The sequence below is a fragment of the Gymnoscopelus microlampas genome, assembly GCF_963454915.1.
Source record: "Gymnoscopelus microlampas genome assembly, chromosome: 22".
Taxonomy (NCBI): Eukaryota; Metazoa; Chordata; class Actinopteri; order Myctophiformes; family Myctophidae; genus Gymnoscopelus; species Gymnoscopelus microlampas.
Window position 1 is genome coordinate 40,015,191 of NC_139959.1, and position 21,428 is coordinate 40,036,618.

General features: G+C 39.0%; 1 protein-coding gene across 1 annotated transcript in view; it reads left to right on the top strand.

Moving 5' to 3' along the window:
• LOC311039013 (uncharacterized protein) overlaps nt 1-21,428 on the top strand; it is a 165,937-nt gene that overhangs the window by 136,187 nt on the left and 8,322 nt on the right. Inside the window, exons 12-17 of the mRNA XM_084048655.1 lie at nt 15,796-15,856; nt 16,351-16,430; nt 17,443-17,516; nt 18,211-18,378; nt 19,571-19,660; nt 19,814-19,916. Coding sequence (XP_083904781.1) covers nt 15,796-15,856; nt 16,351-16,430; nt 17,443-17,516; nt 18,211-18,378; nt 19,571-19,660; nt 19,814-19,916 — 576 coding nt within the window. The remainder of the gene's footprint in view (nt 1-15,795; nt 15,857-16,350; nt 16,431-17,442; nt 17,517-18,210; nt 18,379-19,570; nt 19,661-19,813; nt 19,917-21,428) is intronic.

The following is a 21,428-nucleotide window of genomic DNA, read 5'->3' on the forward strand; positions in this document are numbered from 1 at the left end:
AATAGAGGGGATAATAATTATAGTAAAACAGGTCAATTGTCTACACTAGCCCACCCACTTCTTATATAGATACTAAATAGATTTTGAACACAGTCTTTTAAGTTTTTAGTCACGTCTGAATAATTACATTTTTGCATTATGGGAAATATCCTTTCCCCGTCACAGGGACCTCGAAGGCCCCTCAGCAGACAGGGACCCACTAGTGGTAAAAAAGCGCAGCGCGCCACCAACACTGACATACTAACTTCATTTGATAAGTCAATGTTTGAAAGTAAGGATGATGACGAGGTTTTGTTTGACATAACAAAAATTACTCTTTCTCCACGTTCTCAGGATGTGGACCTGCTTGGACCTGCTGTCGGTGCGCCACCAGGACTTTCACCCCGACCCGACGTTCCTCCATCTGACACAAGCACTAGTAAGAAATCAAAATCTCTACCTGAACGTCGGGGTTAACACTAAAACACACCCTACACAATCACTTACTGCACAACATACAGCAGAGCTACACACACTACTAGCGCCCTTAATGGCCTATACACAGGGGGATGGCAATTTAGCTTATGGGTACAGGAAATGGTCTCCTGAAGATATTAAGAACATTGCAGACCCAAAACCTAGAGCCAAAATTCAGGCTGTGATTTCTGCAGAGGGTCACGTCACATTGCATCCACCACAACATAGCAAGCCAAAGAATCTACATCACACCTGTGGAGCCGGGGCACGCCGACAGCACAGCCAACCATGGAATCAAGGTAATACATCACACACCCAGTTAACCTTTGGGCCACAGGGCTCACAAAATACAAGTCAAGCTCCGCGTCGAGATTATAAGACCATGCAGTGTTATAGTTGTGGAAAATATGGCCATACCCAGAAAAAATGTTACAACCTAAACGAGGCACTCCCCTTTAAACGGACAAAGACACTCTGGCCGCAAATAGATGAAATTGATACAGAGATAGATGAACTTGATGTGTCATAACTTTTAAAACACTTAAAAGGAATCAGTCCTAATTTACAATTCGATTAGTTTCATTGATTCAAATTCATTTACTTAAAGGACTTTATTTTATTTTATATAAAGTTGATTCTAAAGTCTTACACTTGGTCCTCATTGTTACTTTACCCATTACTAAGTATATTAGATCATCAAATTCATCCTAGGTTCTCTTGACTCCCTTACCCAATACAGCCTCTAATTTCCCCCGTTTCTTATCTGCTTACATTCTCTTGTTCGGAGCTGCTCTCATAACAAAGTAGGCTATGGTTAATAATTGCTCACAGAGAAGACTACATTAACACTATAATATTATACTATGAAGGCTTGTTTTGAACGTTTTTTTTTTATTATTCTTTATAATTGATGAAAATATTACTATATATTTTTTTGACCATGTAGATCTGATAATTTTGAAAAGTTTCACCATTGACAGACAAAAGGTGATTATTTCCTATCTCCCATTACTATAAAAAAAAAAAAATTATATCTGTATATGAGTTTAATATATATATATATATATATATTTCATAAATATAAAATCATCTACCCTAGCACACTCACTTCATGAAATTCAAATTAGAGGTTCTAATATGATATGTGTCAATATAGTATTCATGAATTCCCATCTTGAAATAATCTGATACCTGTTACATTTATATATTTACCAAAGACGATTCAGATTGTTAACCCATTTAGTATTAATCTCACATTGGTTGTAACTTTTAAAGACACTAAAAAGGAATTAGTCCTTGATGTTACAGTATGTGCTCACACACCCCATACCACTGTTGATTTTGTTCACTAATGTTGCTTTGTTTGTGTTTAGTGTCTATCCTCCCATGACCCCTATGAAGCTGGGAGTGCTTCGGCTGTTCCTTCTCTGCTGTGCCTAATGTGTGATTGCCACCTGTATCTCCACGTCACCCAGAGCACACCAGCGTATTAATTCCATTTGATTATTTGACATTCATTAGTTCAGTTTCTGATGGCTGGTCTTAAGTTAAATCTGTTTTATGTTTTTCTTTCTCGTTAGTGGATAGTTTAGTTTTTATTTTGTTTTGATAGCTGAGGGGGTTCTATTTATGACGACGGGGACATATTTTCTGGCATAAACGGAATCCCACCCTTTTTGTTTCTTTGATCAAAACCATCATTTTTGACTTCATGTTAAATTTCCACCCTATAGTATTTGTTATAAAACATTCTCCATGTCTGCTCTACACCTTACAGCATCACTGTACCCCGAAAGAAGGCAGCCGAGATCCATTCAGATCCAAATTACTGATGTAAAGATTTTTTGGTGACCCAAGACCATATGGGATCAGAGGTCAGTGGATTTCAGAGGGGTCACAACAGAGGTAAGGTGTACATTTTAACATCTTACGCCTCCTGTGCTCCTTTGAAACTCCAAGAAAGATTTACATATTAATATGAATCCTGGTACAATTTAATTTCATTTTTTTTAATAATTCATATCCATTTACTAAAAAAAAAAAAAAAAAAAAAAAAAGAAAGGGAACTTCATTTTATTTTCATTGTCGGTTTAATAAAAATAAATTAAAAAAAAATCTTAAGATATTTGGTTAGATTCTCAGTAGTACACTAAAATACTCATTGTTAATTGACCCATAACTCAATATAGAGATGAACAGCAGCCTTTCCTCTCTAGCTTATCTGTTTACATTCCATAGTAGAACAGCGCAGTCTAGATAACAAAGTCCTAACAAAGATGGTTAGAGAAACATGTGCTGTACAATTTTCTAGGTCACTTCATCAACTGTCATCTTAAGACTTATTTTATTTCATTTTTTGACATCAATCCAAAGTCACCAATACTAATACTAGCCAAACTCCGTTTCTGACTCATGAGCTGCAGATCATGAATCAAAAAGGATAGAGGTTAGATAGATAGGTTATTATTAACGTCTGACACACATTGGTCCAAATGTTGGTTGTTTGAATTTATAATTGTTTTATTTTGACCACTCTAGTGTAAACCATCCAACCACCAATACATTTTGTTCTAATAATAAGTTTTACATTCAAAGAAATATATATATATATTCAATATAATTTAAACTAATAAGTAATACTCAACCCAGTCAGTATAAGATATTTCTCATTCTAAAATTAGTTTGATGCTGAAATATATATGTTCTGTATGTGTATGAATGATTGAGTTTATGAACCCCGCATGACTCTCTCTCTCTCTCTCTCTCTCTCTCCCTCTCTTCGCCCTGTCTCGTTGAGCGCCTGTTGTTTATGGTGTGTGGGTGTGAGTGAGAGAGAGCGAGGGGGGGTAAAGGAGTGTTAGTGAAAGTGTCTATCTCTCTCGTCTTATCTCTTGTTCTCTCCCTCAGATGTTTTATGTTTGCATGTGTGAATAAGTTTGATCGTCTAATATAGTAATTTTAACTGTTGGGCAAACTTCAATGTCCATTTCTGTTTCTGTAACAGGCCACTCATTCCAAAATTACCTCTTATCTGGTCTCTTAGACTACCCATAATTCCTTCAGCAGGAAGTGTTAGCTACTGAGTCTCAAGTGAATTCCATTTAAAACATAGATCAGTTAAATTAACCCTAATAAGATTTATTTTAAAAGTTCTGAAAATATTTTATCATTTTAACTTAAGATGTTTTTGAGCTTGTAGATCTGCTACTTTTTGAATTTTTGGATTTCGATCTATTTTTGTGTACCGTATCTAATTCTAATGTACCTCAGAACAAAGATGTTTATTCCTTACTTTTCATTGTTATATTTAAATCTTAAATAATTTTATTTAAACATTTTCCCCCAATTTTTTTTTTTTCCTTTTTTTCCAATTTATTTTTTTTATTTTTTTTTCCCCTTGGTTTTCTGTTTTATTTTTGTTTGTTTTTTTCATTCACATCAGCAAATTCATTCTCTGACACACTATATATATATACTGTATATAGAATATATGGTATTGTGTCAAGAGGAGGGAGTTTCTGAATATTTGATTTAAATGTGAATATTTGATTTAAATGTGATTTGCTTAATATCTTTTTGTCATTTAACGATAAATATTAACTTACAGTCTTAGTCACATTCATCCATTTCAGATCTTGCCCCAGGAGTCATTGAAGTTTACAAAACCTCCCCAGGGGAGACTGAGGGTCTCAAACTCTGATGGAAAACCTTTAAACTCCGATGGAAAACCTTTGTATTTTATTTTTCAAGAGTTCTTAACTGTTTTAAACAGCTTATGTTTTGTCAAATACCTTTCATGTACACTTTCTACACGCAGTAATTCTGTGTTTAATTCATTTACAGATGAAATCATCTTCCTGGTTAAATTGAGTGACAGAAGCCTCGCCTCTCGACTGCTCAAAGAGGAAAAGTAGGTCCTATACGTCTGTGTGAGTAAAGAGGCATCACGTGAGTTTTTCCCGCCATAAATTATTTTGTAAAAAATGGTTAACATATCAACCCACAGTATTGCTTCAAGGAGAAGTAGGGCTAAAATTCGACTGAGCCTATACACACTTGGGGGCGGGACCGGAAACAACAGCTTCTTGGAAACAAGACTATGTTGGCTAAAGTTCCCGGTGGTACATACATTGTGGGATTTTCAGGAAAAGAAAGATCTTTCTGCCATTCTGCCAAGGGATGGCCTTCAAAATAAAGAAAGGATCTGTTTATAATTATAATACCTTATTCTGGGAACTTACGAGGTGATGTCATTTTTCTCATTTAACAGCATATAGAACCCACTTACCATTCTAATTATTCTATAGTCTATGTAAGATTTCATCCTACTAACGCTGATTATTTACTCATGAAATATAACCATTTGGCTTCCAAATTAATAAACAATCCAGTCCTTTTGAAGAAGTAAAACAATGTGTATGTCTGAATCTGAATTCAGACATATCTGAATAAATAACCATTTGTTTTAGCCCTTATAGTCCTTTAATATAATTTAAAAATGTATTTAAGTCTAAATGTATCTGTTTTCCTATATTAATTAATTACATTTTCTTTCAATGTCAGACCAATCTTGTCCACTCGAACTCGGGACAGATAGGTATAAAACTATGTATTTTGTCGACAATATTGATATATATGCCATTATATCCTATTTTAGTGTGCCATCTCTGCATAACTCAAGTTTGCCTACCAATGCTATGATTTTATTAAGTTAAAGGTGGGCTGGAACTAATCCTAGTATTAGTTCTCTCCTTTCCTCTAGAGACTGCATGTGTTTTGAGTTGCACAGCGCACAGGCCCAGCCGATGTCACTGATTATCTCTGGAGGAATACAATAACAGCTCATTGGAGTTAACTTGACCATCTATGACAAAGCCACAACACCTCCAGCTACGCCGGCCAAGGTCTCGCCAAAGTCTCAACCTACGAGCAAGGCTCCTCATGGCCAGATGTCATCGTGAGCCCCTCCCTGCTGATGACTTCGCCTCGTACCTCCGAAACCTGGGCTGGGGGTGGTCTTACAATGCTGTCTCATCCCCCTGGTCAAACAGTTTGTGCACCGCCTGTTCTCTAGAGCTATACCCACTTCGAGATCAACATTCTAACATTCCATAATACAGTCCTTTAGCAAATCGAAATAAGAAAAAAAAAATGTATTGCATTATTGAATTTGTCTATCTTGTGCTCCCTATGTTCTCTCCCCCTTCCCCCCATCTCCTTCACCCCTATACTTCGTTTACTCGTTAGGAGATAAAGTCTACATATTTTGACTTGCCCCATTGTTGTCATTTCTGAATAGAGTCACAGGGTCGATAACTTGCTGATGCTTGGTTGACTGACACCCTTTGACCCTATCCAAACTGATAAACAAGATGAGGGATTGATAGATAATTTCTAATCAATAGTTTATTAGATTATAATTATTGTATGATTATTGTATTGTATCACTTTGGATAATTGCATAAAGTATGATGTATTTGCTCAGAAGGGACTGTTCTATAACTGCTAAGATAAGATGTCCTTGCTCCCTGGCCTACTCTTTCTTACCCATGAAAGTTGTGGCTACAGTTTATCTATGATGCCTTAGAACAGGTTACCGTGCCACCAAAATGAGCCTTTGCCCTGTTCATGATTGATATTATATTGTGGGGTGGGCTTAATAAGAGATAAACTGTCTGTTATAATGCTGAACATTTTGTATTACGAGTAGAGAGATATTTTTGCTGTACGGTGCCTCGTGGATTGATTCTTTCTCTTAATACAATGTCAACCTTTTAATTTGAGAACCGGCCTGTGTCTGTCTTTGATTTCGTCTCATCCTTTTTACACTGGGTTTTCAGCTGTTTAACTACAAATAGTTTTAATTAACATAGAGCAGGATTTACAACCCTTATCAGCTCTTTTATCTACTTTATCACACATATTAAAACTCTGTTTGTAGCATAATTATCCCCCCCATCTCTGGCTGAATGTGATGACGTCACTGCTGTACTGTGCAGTAGGAAACACCCTGGGTTGCCATGTCTGCGTATTATAAGCAGCTCTGAGCTTGTATTTCTGTAAAGTATCTTGTAAATATTGGTATTTGTGGGTTGAGGTGTTTGTTAGGCTTGTTTCTAAAGTGTTGTTACTTATTGTTTGGACTTGTTTCCTATTGTTGTTTTTAAACCAATGGTTCTCAAACATTTTCATGTCAAGGACAGACAACATAATAACCTGTATTTGTGCACAGACCCCCATCTGAACATATTCTGTGCCAGGGACCCCCATACAAGATTTGTGTTGTTAAAATGTTTGAAACATGTTCTAAATATTCCACTTCCTTTTCTAAAGATTCTTTTTTTATTTAAATAGCAGGTCTACAAGCTCACAATGTGTCGCATTGTGACACATTGTGAGCTTGTAGATCGCGTGCGTGTGTGGTGATTTTTTTAGATTAATACTTTTATCAGGTTTTACAGCATTGTAAAATGATGGGTACAATGTCATCCATTACAACACAAAGAGTAGGCGTACAGAAATGACTGAAGCATCAGAAACTTTTAAACAGAGCAGATGTCATTTCCTGTGTTTTGGTGAATTTGGGGAGTTTGATACCAAATCCAGGAGAAATCAAAAATGTCATTCCAGGAGTCCTCCAAGAGATGAGGTTGAAATGAAGGAGACTCTGCAGAATCCAGGAGGGTTGGCAGCTAGTCTCTTCTTTTGGGCTTGTGTTCATAGACCTGTCTGCTTGTTTCTGTCACACAATCTGGCAACGCTGAACTGAACGCTGTCAGAAGTAGGAAGTAAACACAGTCCTCCACTAAGTTTATATAGGGTGAGAGAATTATGTTAATTTAAATGTTTTATAACTTATTCTATGTTGTTAAAGTTAATGTTGTTTAAGTGCGTTATAACTAACCTTCAGTATTGTTTACAAATGTTTGTCTAAACTTTGGATGGAGCAGTTTTTACTTTCACTTTCTACGTATTTGTCTGTCTGTCTGTCTGTCTGTCTGTCTGTCTGTCTGTCTGTCTGTCTGTCTGTCTGTCTGCCTGCCTGCCTGCCTGCCTGCCTGCCTGCCTGCCTGCCTGCCTGTCTGTCTGTCTGTCTGTATGTCTCTTTGTAGCCTATCTCTCGCTCCGTCTCTCTGTCTCCCTCCTCTGTGTGTGTGTGTGTGTGTGTGTGTGTGTGTGTGTGTGTGTGTGTGTGTGTGTGTGTGTGTGTGTGTGTTTGTTTCATAGATTACTGCTTCATAGATTTCATAGATGTCGTATTGTCTCTGTACTTGGTCTGCTCTTTTTTCTACTCCACTCTAAACCTCTTCAAGCTCACAACACGTTATGAGCTTAATAGATCTGTTATTTTCGCAGAATGTTCCCCCCAGAATAGGGATGCTGGGGTCATGTGCTTAATGTAAAAAATAAAAATAAATGAAGTTCCTATCACACAAATATGTAGTAACTCTGAGGACCCCCTGTTGAAAACCCATGCTATAGGGAAAGAGGCTTTATGTGACTTTTTGTGGTATGATCTATGACTTAACTAGAAGATTATATTAGAACACTGTTATACAATGTTTGTAACTACATACCAGTATAAAATAATAGATAGTCTACTGTTTAAAAAATAAAAATATATTTTGTTTTTGTCAGCTTCAATGGTCATGATGTCACTCATATCATGTATTCATCATTTCCTGTTTCCTGATGTATTTCATTGACTGTAACGTTGACAGGTTTAATAAAGACCTAAAGATGAGTCAGTGTGTGGAGAGAGAGGAGGAGGGATCTGACAGACCAGAGTCTCCAACATCCAGCTGTGTGTCTATGAAGAGTGACCGGTCTAAAGAAAAACCTCCTGAATATTATACACCCTGGTATACACCCCCCCCCCCCCCCCCCAGCATGTGTTTTGGATCACGCTGAATGAGATTACATGTTGGTTTCCACGTGTCATCATCATTTTAATGATGAAAATTAATTATTAAATATGAAGTAATGTAATTTATACACAAATAACTTGACTCTTGTCTTTGTCTGTTTGTCAGGACAAAAAGACCAGCAGAACCAACCACTGATGATGAAGACTGGAGATGTAGACGCTGTACCTACATGAACACTGCTGAGGATTTAAGATGCAGACGCTCATACTGCAAAATGACAAAGATCATATCCACAAGGTAACGTTGTCTCTGTCTGTTTTCTTTCTTTCTTTCTTTTTTCTTGGTGAGAGGAGGAGGAGGAGCATGATAGGAGGAAGAGGAGGATGATAGGAGGAGGAGGAGGATGATAGGAGGAGGAGGAAGAGGAGGAAGAAGAAGAAGATGATGATGATGATGATGGTTTTATGTCTTTATAAAAGATGTTTAAAGCTGATCAGAGATCTGCACACTAAACCTTTGACCTTTAAAATGTTGATTGATTGGATTGAATTTGTCAATATATATGTTTACACAACAGTTACTATTATTATTACCTGTAGTGGAAAAAGTACTGAGATTTGTTTGTTTTACTAAAGTAGCAATACCACAAGTATTTATTCAAAATGTTACTTGAGTAAAAGTACAAAAGTATTGATATCAAAATATGCTGAGAGTACAATTGAAACTAATTATTAGTTGTAGATCTGCTATTTTCTGCTATTTTCTGCAAACGTTTGCACCGAATACGGATAATGGGGTTTAAGTGGTTAGTGTGTGTGTGTGTGTGTGTGTGTGTGTGTGTGTCTGTGTGTCTGTGTGTGTGTGTGTGTGTGTGTGTGTGTGTGTAAGTGTGTGTGTGTGTGTGTGCGTGCGTGCGTGCGTGCGTGCGTGCGTGCGTGCGTGCGTGCGTGCGTGCGTGCGTGCGTGCGTGCGTGTGTGTGTGTGTGTGTCAGTGGTGGAAAAAGTACTCAAATGTTTTACTTAAGTAAAAGTATCAATACTGCATTATAGAAATATTTTGTTACAAGTAAAAGTCCAGAATTCAAAATATACTTGAGTAAAAGTACAAAGGTATTGGCATCAAAATTTACTTAAAGTACCACAAATAAAGGAATTAATTATTTGAAAATAGCAGATCTACAAGCTCACAACGCGTTGCATCGCGACGCGTTGTGAGCTTGTAGATCTGCTATTTTCAAATAGCCTAGGTATAAAATAGGGTAGAAGTAAAAGTATTGGAAATTGGAAATACTCAAGTAAAGTACACTTAAGTAACTTAAGTACAGCACTTAAGTAAATAGTAAATACTTAGTTACTTTCCACCACTGGTGTGTGTATAATCATTTTTAGTTTTATTCATTTTTAATTATTTGTGTGTGGGAGGAGGGGGGGGGGCTAGTTTACAGTATGAAGAAAAAAAACCTGTCATGTTTCCACCTGTATAGATATATCATATAATATGATGTCATATCATAATAATAATGTGTTCCTCATTGTTTCTCCCTCCTCTTTCTATGTCTCTTTGTTTTTTCTATCATTGTCTTTCTCTCAGCTGGGTCTCCATAACAGCCCTACCTCTCTCTAAAGCAGACATGATGAAGTCTTGGCATAAAGACATCTCACAGGGCCTCCGTGACTACTATGTCCGCTGGCTGTGAGTGTTCATCACACAGAAAGCAGAACCAATACAATGTGTTCTCACCATCTTCTAGACCCCAGACCAGCTGAACTATTATCACTTATTATACGAGTTGAATCTGATGTGTGACTTTGTCTCTTTCATTCTCTGTGTGTTGGTGAGCAGTGTAAGGAGCATGTACAGAGGAGACCCAGATGAGGACATAAAGGACCTGGTGACTGATGCTCAGAACATGGAGAGGAACATGTATGTGTCAGCTAACAGTGTGGTAAGAACCTAATATTCTCTCCATGACATTTATTTACATGTTCTAATGAATACATGAACTACAATGTAGCGTGTAAGATTTAATTGTTCATCATTCAGTGACATAAAAAAACGAAACAATAAACAAAAATGTGTCTAAAATAGGGATGCAAGACAACCACATGAACCCTAGCGTCCTTATTCTGAGGTGAACATTCGACGAAAATAGCCGATCTACAAGCTTATAATGAATCACAATGCAACCCGTTGTGAGCTTTTAGATCAGCTATTTAAGGCAAACAGATTTGGTGTTGAGAGAATAGACCCCTTAACAGACGACGTCATACTGGCTGCGTGCAGCCAGTATGCGCGCAACGAAACCCATTATATCAGGTCTCGTTAGGACGCGTCTCACTAGCCAACACACACAAGAGGGGGTTGGGGTGTGCTGAAACCAGTGCACCCCGAAACAGGTTGGGAATTGATTGCGTGAAACAATCACCTGTGCGTCCAGGCTCAATGTTAGTAAACAAATAATTGGTCTATAAAGCATCAGGCCTAGTTCAGAGCCCTGGGGGACCCCGTTCTAAATATGTATAAAGGGTTAATTATCGTTGTTGTCGGGCAGAAACCTTGTATCTCCACGTTTCATCCCCCCCCCATAACTTAATGCCCCATTTCATCATAGAAGAGTGTCACTCAAAAGTAGTGAAAATAGCAGATCTACAAGCTCACAATGCCTCATGATGTGACATGTTGTGGACTTGTAGTTTAACTTTATTAATAATATAAACCCTATATACTTAAATTCAACGGGGTTCCTCAGGGGTCTATTTTTAGACCTCTACAGTCCCTCTACAGATCTAAACGCTATTGTGAGCTTGTAGATCTACTATTTCCACAGCATGTTTTCCCTAGAATAGTGAAGCTAGGGTTCATGAGGTTAACAGTGTTCTATTACATTAAACTGTTCTCTTATACCCAGTGGTGGAAAAAGTACTCAAATGTTTTACTTAAGTAAAAGTATCAATACTGCAATATAGAAATACTCTGTTACAAGTAACAGTACGGAATTAAAAAATGTACTTGAGTAAAAGTATAAAAGTTTAGTATCGAAATGTATTTAAAGTACCAAAAGTAAAAGTACTCATTATACAGATTGTCCCATTGCAATATTTGCCTCTGAGATGTAGTGGAGTAGAAGTAATAGTAAAAGTACTGAAAATTGGTAATACTCCAGTAAAGTAAAAAATACCTAAATAATGTACAGTACAGTACTTGAGTACATGAACTTAGTTACTTTACACCACTGCAGAAAACACAACAAATCCCCATACAGTTATATGGGACATGTTGGCGTAAGCAAGTCCTGAAGAACATAAAGAGCCTGACATGTTTTAACATGATAAACAGATCGATAGCATTTGTTTTATTATAGTGTCCTGCGCCACAAGATGCCCATCCCACACAGGGCTTACAAGGGTGTAAAAAGTACTCACATTGTTTACTTAAGTGAAAGTATCAATATTGCAATGTAGAAACACTCTGTTACAAGTAAAAGTCCAGCATTCAAAATGTACTTGAGTAAAAGTACAAAAGTATTGGCATCAAAATGTACTTAGAATACCAAAAGTAAAAGTACTCTTTATGAAGAATGTCCCCTCACACAAGTTATCAATATGTCAAAAATCTATGTCTATGAGCTTGTATATCTGCTGTATTAAAATCTTTTGAAAATAGCAGATCTACAAGCTCACAATGTGTCGCATCGCGACGCATTGTGAGCTTATAGATCTGCTATTTTCAAATGGCCAAATGTAAATAGGGCTGAAGAGGTTAATGTATGTTTTGTAATAATAATCACAGAGTAATTACAAAGTAACTAGTAACTAAAGTTTTCAAATAATTGTAGTGGAGTAAAAGTACAATATTTGCCTCTGAGATGTAGTGGAGTAGAAGTAAAAGTAATGGATATTGGAAATACTCCAGTAAGTAAAAGTACTTACTATAATTTTCCAAATCTAGCCCTCAATAATGAAATCAAGCAATTTTAAGGCAGAAACTGGTGGTAGGTGGAGATTAATAGTGTGGGTGTGATCATTTTGGTGGGGGGGTCTTTTTAACAGAGCAGATATAATGTCCTGTATTCTGGTGCATTTTAACAGGGAGTTTAATACTTTAACAGGCTTTACTAACATGAGAACATTATGGGTAAATGTTTTAATTTCATCCATCAACAAGCTAAACAGAGACATTGATTTGATGACTGAAGCAATTAAAGAGCCATCTTTAATAATAACCACTCATTAATATATCTTTATGATTGCATGCAATTAACTAGAATGTATCACTTAGGTATCGAATGGAGTATAATGTGTATACTGTATGTGGGAATGACTGGAGTGTATTCACAGTCATAATAAATATAGTGACAGTAGGAGTCAGTGTAACAGCCTGTGTAGAGATGGTGACTCTTACTCTCCTATTGGTCATATGGTTCACCTTGACTGATGTTTTGCACCATATGTTTCCTATTCAATATTCACATTGATTTCAATAAAAGTCTGATAGCTATAAAGCCATGACAAACTGCACAAAATATTCTAAATAGTCAAATCCCTTTAATCACTCACTTTTTTATTAGAACTCTCACTCGCTCTCTTGTTACCTTGCAGAACAGATCTACAAGCTAACAACGTGTCACGTTTTTTGCTTGAAGATCTGTTCTTTTTGCACATGCATGCATCCAGGTCCCTCCCCCTTTTATCTTCCCGCTCATGGCAGCGCAGCATGACACACAGAGGAGTTCTGAATAATTAGACGTTTGTCAAATTCAGTAAATAAAAACAAAGTTAAAAATTTGACCGGACAGAGAATATTCCAGGGTACACCGACACTTGACCCCTCTGAAGTCAAGAACTACAGGCCGGTTTCCCTTCTATCCTTCCTATCTAAAACTCTCGAACGTGCTGTGTTCAAACAACTGTCCTCGTATCTCCACCAGAACAACCTCCTGGACTCCAACCAGTCTGGGTTCAAAGTGGGTCACTCGACAGAGACTGCCCTCCTGGCAGTGGCGGAGTCACTCCATGCCGCTAGAGCGAACTCTCTCTCCTCTGTCCTGATACTCCTGGACCTGTCTGCAGCGTTCGACACAGTGAACCATCAGATCCTCCTCTCCACCCTCGAGGGGATGGGTGTCTCAGGCTCTGCACTCTCCCTGTTTGCATCCTACCTGACGGGTCGCTCCTACCAGGTGAAGCTGGGAGGGTCTGTGTCAGAACCACACAGGCTCACTACTGGGGTTCCCCAAGGCTCGGTTCTGGGTCCTCTTCTCTTCTCTCTCTACACTACATCTCTTGGTGCTGTCATCCGCTCCCATGGCTTTTCCTACCACTGCTATGCCGATGACACCCAGCTGATCCTCTCATTCCCCCCCTCTGACACACACGTGGAGGCACGCATTGCTGCTTGTCTGGCTGACATCTCAGAGTGGATGTCGACGAACCACCTGAAGCTCAACCTGGACAAGACCGAGCTGATGTTCATCCCGGGGAAGGGCTGTCCTCACCGAGACATGGCCATCACCATTGAGAACGCTGTGGTGACGTCAACTCGGACTGCGAAGAATCTGGGTGTGACCCTGGACGATCAACTGTCGTTCTCGGCTAACATCGCATCAGTGACACGGTCCTGCAGATTCCCCCTCTACAACATCAGGAGAATTCGGCCCTTCCTCACGGAGAAGGCAGCCCAGGTGCTCATCCAGGCTCTTGTCATCTCCCGCCTGGACTACTGCAACTCCCTCCTGGCTGGCGCTCCGGCATCTGCCATCAGACCCCTGGAGCTTGTTCAGAAAGCTGCGGCTCGTCTGGTGTTCAACCGCCCCAAGTTCTCTCACACAACTATCCTTCTCCGTTCCCTGCACTGGCTCCCCGTAGCGGCTCGCATTCAGTTTAAAACCCTGGTGCTAGCCTATAGGGCAGCGAAAGGAACAGCTCCCTCTTACCTCCGGGTATTGGTCAATGCCCACAACCCTTCCCGACCACTCCAGTCGGCCACCAAGGGGCGACTGACTCCCCCGCCACTCAACGGTCCTTCTGGTCGATCGACACGGTCACGACTTTTTTCTGTTCTGGCCCCACAGTGGTGGAATGAACTTCCCACTGATGTCAGGACAGCAGAGTCACTGCCCATCTTTCGCCGCAGGCTGAAAACCCACCTCTTCAGGAAACACTACCCTTCCTCTTTGCCTGGCCTACTTGTTGTTAACTAGTTGTACGAATGCTTGTTTTATTGTTGAATTGTTTATTGGATCTTGTTTAGTCAATACAATTATTTGTTTTTAGCTCCTGCTCATTTGACTACTTTGTCTCATCTGTTTAAGGAAATAGGTAGCTGATATATTGCACTTTTACCTTAGCGCTAGGTATGCTCTTGGTTGCTTGTTATTGCAGAAAATGCACTTATAACCTCTGGTGATTAGTAGCTTTCGTTCCCTACCTTTGTTGATTGCACTTATTGTAAGTCGCTTTGGATAAAAGCGTCTGCTAAATGACTGTAATGTAATGTAATGTAATGTACACCCGGTAGCTAAACATGTTGGATATGTAGAGCATAGAACATTAGTTAATCTTAAGATCTATGTTGTTGATCCTCCTGTCGGCGACATCTGGGAATATCACTGTAATGATCAATGGAATGACATGAGCGTAAATGCGCGCAGGGTTTTTTAAAACCCTTCACGGCCTGTCACCCTCTTATCTCTCTGATACAATCGAGCCCTATATCCCAGCCAGGGCTTTAAGGTCTGCGGACAAGCTGTTGCTGGTCTCTCATACGACTAATTTGAGGAGCAGGGGTGACCGTGCTTTTGCGGCTGCGGGCCCCAGGCTCTGGAATATTGCCCCTCCCCATTAGATCTGCCCAGTCGACTGGGGCTTTTTAAACCTTACTAAAAACTCACTTCTTCTCTCTTGCTTTTAGTCGTCTTTAGCCCTCCTGTTCTGTCTTAACTCTGCATTGTTTAGTTTTTTCTTTGTTGTCCTGTGTCAATACATATTATTTGTTGATGCTTCTTTATGTCTGAATTACCTTGTTTTAACCATGTTCAGCACTTTGTTCGGCTTTGGGCTGTTGTAAATGTGCTATACAAATACAGTTTGATTTGATTTGATTCATACAAGAGACGCACACGCACACACACACACACACACACACACACACACACACACCTAACATTTATTCTTTTCACTACAGTTAACGGGTGGGCCTACTTCAGATACAATCATTTAATTCACTTTATCGCTCAAATACCGTCAGAAGTGGATGTGTCAGTGCCAGTGGTGCATGAGTTAACACAGTTTTCCACTTGGGGTGATTTGACGGTGTGATAAATATGATGTGTAGCGTGAGTGTGTGTGAAGAGGGTCATTTATGTGTGTCTCACGCTCATTGTGTGAGAGTTGTCAGCTCTGGTTAAGGAACAGTGTGTTAACACTTGATAAAGCTTCACTCTGTCATTGTCTGCTGATGTGTGAAATACAGGAGGAATACAGGAAACTGATGGATGAGAAGTGGTCTGAGCTGAGGAAGAAGAGTCAGATGGGTAAGCTTCTAGCCACGCACGCCTCTCTCTCTCTCTCTCTCTCTCTCTCTCTCTCTCTCTCTCTTCCCCCCCCCCCCCCCCCCACATTAACCCTATTTATTGACTGGGTTCCCCCAGGGGTCTGTACTTGGTCCCCTCCTTGCCGATCTACAAGCTCACAAGCCGACGCGTTGTGAGCTTGTACATCTGCTATTTTTGCGGAATGTTCACATATTGTCACATAATGTTCATCTATTATGAGCTGTCCAGAATAGTGAGTCTAGGGTTGATGTGGTTAAACTAACATGTTCACACTGTGTCCATTTAACTCTTACTTCATACTGGAGGGGGAGGGGCCACCTCCAAGTATGATGTCAGAACAAAATGGCCGCTGTGTGAATATGGTTAATTGAGTTTACAGTGATATTTATGTACAGTCATAAAACAATGTATCAGACCTCATGTCTTCTATACTCATCATGTGTAATGAATGTTTGTTTGTTGTTCTTCTGTAGAGATGAAACTGTCTCAGATGCAGATGGAGATGAAGTCCATGGATCACACATCAACACCTCCTCTTCCTCCTGGTGACGAGGTAATCATAGTTTGGCATTTAGCATCTGATTTGATTTAGTTTTGACTTTTATTTTTCTCTTTATTTTTTTAAATTTCAGTTTATTTTTGATTCACACATACATACAATACAATACAGTAAATATGACGTTTTTAAATGTTTCTTTTTAGCAGACAGACAGACAGACAGACAGACAGACAGACAGACAGACAGACAGACAGACAGACAGACAGACAGCACAACGTACACAGAGGTTCACATTATCTCCTCCAGTTCTCCTCCCCTCTGAACACTCTGACCAACCAGTAGGACCACAGTACACATGGAGATTAACTATGAATGACTATAATATAGTCATTGTTAATCTCCACAATGACTACAGTATTATGTGGGGGAAATTAAAACTACATGTTGTTAAAAAATAGGAAACATGTCAAGTATCCTCAGAGCTTCATCAACAATGTAACCCCTTTTACTTAAATTGAACGGGGTCCCTCAGGGGTCTATTCTTGGTCCATTCTTGGTTGCCTACCCTTTTCCCACTGCACCAAATCTCTTCACCGGAAAAAGCAGATCTACAAGTGTCACAATGCTTTGTAAGCTATTTCCGCAGAATGTTTGCTCCATAAAAGGTAAGCTAGGGTTCATGAGGTTAAGTAGTAAGCCTTGCCGAGCCCTGAGGCCCAGGGCAGGAGCCTATCTCCTGTTTCCTTAGCGTGAGGCAGCTTGATATACAAGTACACCCCCTGGACATGACGCTAGTCTTACTTACCCCAATCCAACCCTTGATGCAGAGTGCCAAGCAGGGAGGCACTGAGTCTTTGGTATGACCCGACCGGGGATCGAACTCCGGCCTCCCAGTCCCAGGGCGGACACTCAAAGCACACATTAGGTATAAGAGAACATTAAACTGTTCTCTTATACCTAGTGAGGTCCTGATCTATACAGTCTTTTATTTTGAAATACAGGAAGTAAAAGTTAAGTTCTGTTTTTGTAGTTTGACTCTCATTGTCTGTTGATGTGTGAAATACAGGATGCATACAGACACCTGATGGATAAGAAGAGGTATAAGCTGAAGAAGAAGAAGCTGATGAGTATGGATACTGGGTAAGGAATTTTAATACTTCTACTCCTTTACAGTGTGATTATTTGACAGCTTTAGTTGCTAGTTACTTTGCCGACTTCCATGCTTTCTTTGTTTACAAGAAAAAATAATGCATTAACCCCAATTACTGCGGGTTATGGTTACATAATGATAATCATTAAAATGTGTTTCCAACTGTACTTGAATGGTTGTTAATGTAATTGGTCCATGCAGTGTGTGGTAAGCACTGCATTACAGGGATCATTACATTACATCATTACAGGTAAAAGTGCAATATATCAGCTACCTATTTTTTAAGTGCAATATATCAGCTACTTACTTTCTGAAACAGATGAGACAAATAGCAAATCAAATGAGCAAGAGCTAAAACAAATAAGTGTATCGACTAAACAAGATCCAATAAAAGTAGACTGGACTCAGACAATGGAATACAGCTCAACCCCCCCCCCCCCCACACACACACACACGCACGCACGCACGCACGCACGCACGCACGCACGCACGCACGCACGCACGCACGCACGCACGCACGCACGCGCACACACACACACACACACACACACACACACACACACACACACACACACACACACACACACACACACAGTACACACAGTACACAAGTGCATACTGTACGTACATACTTATGGATATTTCATATTCAGAATCACTTTAGAAACTTTTGTTTGATTTCAGAGGACTATGGGTCTCTGACTCTGACTATGGGTCTGGGACAAGCAGAGGATCATCATACTATGGGTCTGGGTCAAGCAGAGGATCATCATACTATGGGTCTGGGTCAAGCAGATCATCCTCTGGCTATGAGTCTGGGTTGAATGAAGAACCTCGAGTTTCAGACCAAAAGTAAGATCACTGATCTCTTCGAACTTTAGCTTGAAAGACACAAAGAATGAATCCACATTGAAATTAATTAAAATTTGACATGATTCTAACTTCTACTGTGTTGCAGGTAGCTTATTATGGGCTGATTTACGCTGTGTTCATGATTTGAGGTATTTTGTTCAAAACGGACCAACCCTGCGAACTTTGCAAGCCAATCTTAGCCAATCAGGATGGAATATACTGTAAAAAAAACGGACAGATCCGTCTTGATCACATGACTATAGAGATAATGTGTACCAATTGGCGTGACAACATCTGTATAGGAGTACATTCAACAAATGGTTTTGAACAAATCGGCCTCCTGGTGGCACTATAACAGACCAATGAGAACGATTTGGGCCAAAGGTTCTTCTTTGGCCTCCAGTGTGTATTACTGTACACAGTACTGTAGTATTACTGTACACAGTACTGTATTATTACTGTACAGTAATACTGTGTAGGTCTACTCTGTGAACCTAAAGGGATGGGAGGGGTACAGCAAGTGCCAGAAAGTAACTAAGTACATTTACTCAAGCACTAAGTACAATTGTGAGGTGCTTTTACTTTACTTGATTATTTCAATTTTTCAATACTTTTATACTTCTACTCCATTACATCTCAGAGACAACAAGTACTTTGTACGTGTCTGTAATTAATGTACTGAATACTTGACTGTAATTATTGTACTTTTTATTCCAATTACTTGACAGCTTTAATTACCATGTACTTTGCAGATTGACATTCTTCCTTAGGCTATTCAAAAATAGCTGATCTACAAGCTCACAATGTGTGATTCTAGCCAGTAATATTTTGAATAAAGGTGTATTTCTACATGGTTCTACATTGATACTTTTCTACTTAATAAATATATCTGAGTTCTTCCTCTGGAGGACGTAGACATTGTCACGAGTTATGAACCAATGATACACCTGTACAGTAGATAAGGCATACATACAGTATATTATCATTATCATTATCATTATTATTATTACTTTATTGTTGGTTGGTTGGGTGGGGAGGTATAGTTTACACTACGAAGGGCAAACTGTCTGTTTCCACATGTACAGTTAGAGATAATGTCATATAGAATATTATGTCATAACATGTGTATCTCATTGTTTCTCCCTCCTCTTTCTACGTCTCTTTGTTTTTTCTATCATTGTCTTTCTCTCAGCTGCACAGCCCTCCATGTCTCTGCAGGAGACATGAAGTCTTGGCATAATGACTTCCCACAGGACTGCCGTGACCACCATGTCCGCTGGCTGTGAGTGTTCATCACACAGAAAGCAGAACCAATACAATGTGTTCTCACCATCTTCTAGGCCCCAGATCAGCTGAACTATTATCACTTATTATATGATGAGTTTAATCTGATGTGTGACTTTGTCTCTTTCATTCTCTGTGTGTTGGTGAGCAGTGTAAAGGACATGTTAACAGGAGACCCAGCTGAGGACATAAATTACCTGGTGACTGATGTTCAGAACATAGAGAGGAACTGGTATGAGTCAGCTAACAGCTATGTAAGAACCTAATATTCTCTCCATGACATTTATTTACATGTTATAATGAATACATGAACTACAATGTAGCGTGTAAGATTTATTTGTTCATCATTCAATGACATAAAAAACAAAACAATAAACAAAAATGTGTCTAAAATAGGGATGCCAGGTAACCACATGAACCCTAGCGTCCTTATTCTGAGGTGAACATTCCACGAAAATAGACAATCTAAGCTTACAGTGAATCACAATGCAACCCGTTGTGAGCTTTTAGATCAGCTATTTTAAGCAAATAGATTTGGTGTTGAGAGAATAAAGCATCAGGCCTAGTTCAGAGCCCTGGGGGACCCCGTTCAACTATGTATAAAGGGTTAATTATCGTTGTTGTCGGGCAGAAACCTTGTATCTCCACGTTTCACCCCCCCCCCCATAACTTAATGCCCCATTTCATCATAGAAGAGTGTCACTCAAAAGTAGTGAAAATAACAGATCTACAAGCTCACAATGCCTCACGATGTGACATGTTGTGGCCTTGAAGTTTAACTTTATTAATAATATAAACCCTGTATACTTAAATTGAACGGGGTTCGTCAGGGGTCTATTCTTAGCCCTCTACAGCCCCTCTATAGATCTAAACGCTATTGTGAGCTTGTAGATCTGCTATTTCCACAGCATGTTTTCCCCAGAATAGGGAAGCTAGGGTTCATGAGGTTAACAGTGTTCTATTACATTAAACTGTTCTCTTATACCCATGGATATTTTCCACCATATCTCTTATGGTGGAAAAAGTGCTCAAAAGTAAAAGTATCAATACTGCGATATAGAAATACTCTGTTACAAGTAAAAGTCCGGAATTCAAAATGTTCTTGAGTAAAGGTATAAAAGTATTGGCATCAAAATGTACTTAAAGTACCAAAAGTAAAAGTACTCATTATACAGAATGTCCCATTTCAAGTTTTCAAATTAGTATTTTTTGAAAATAGTAGATCTACAAGCTCACAATGCATATATTTTGACACATTGTGAGCTTGTAGATCAGTTATTTTCAAATGGTCGAAATGTACTGTATATAAGGCTGAAGTGGTTTTGTAATAATCAAAGTCTACAAAGTAACTAGTAACTATTTTTCAAAATAATTGTAGTGGAGATAAAGCTAAATATTTGCCTCTGAGATGTAGTGGAGTAGAAGTAAAAGCAATGGACATTGGAAATACTCCAGTAAAGTAAAAGTACCTCAAAATTGTAATTAAGTACATTACTTGAGTAAATGTACTTAGTTACTTATACCACTGTCACCATCTGTCCAGTCTTTTAGTCTTATTTTCAGAAAACCTTGGAATGAGATTTGGTGGCGTGTGCAGCAAACATTATTATTATTATTATTATTATTATTATCAGTATAATTATTTTATCGACCCATGGAGTCACCACCGCACGCCAAATGTATTTTTGTATTCATTGTTGTACTTAATGTTGCACCCAGTGCAACACACCAGTTGTAATCCCTCAACCAGGTACAGCTGGTATGTT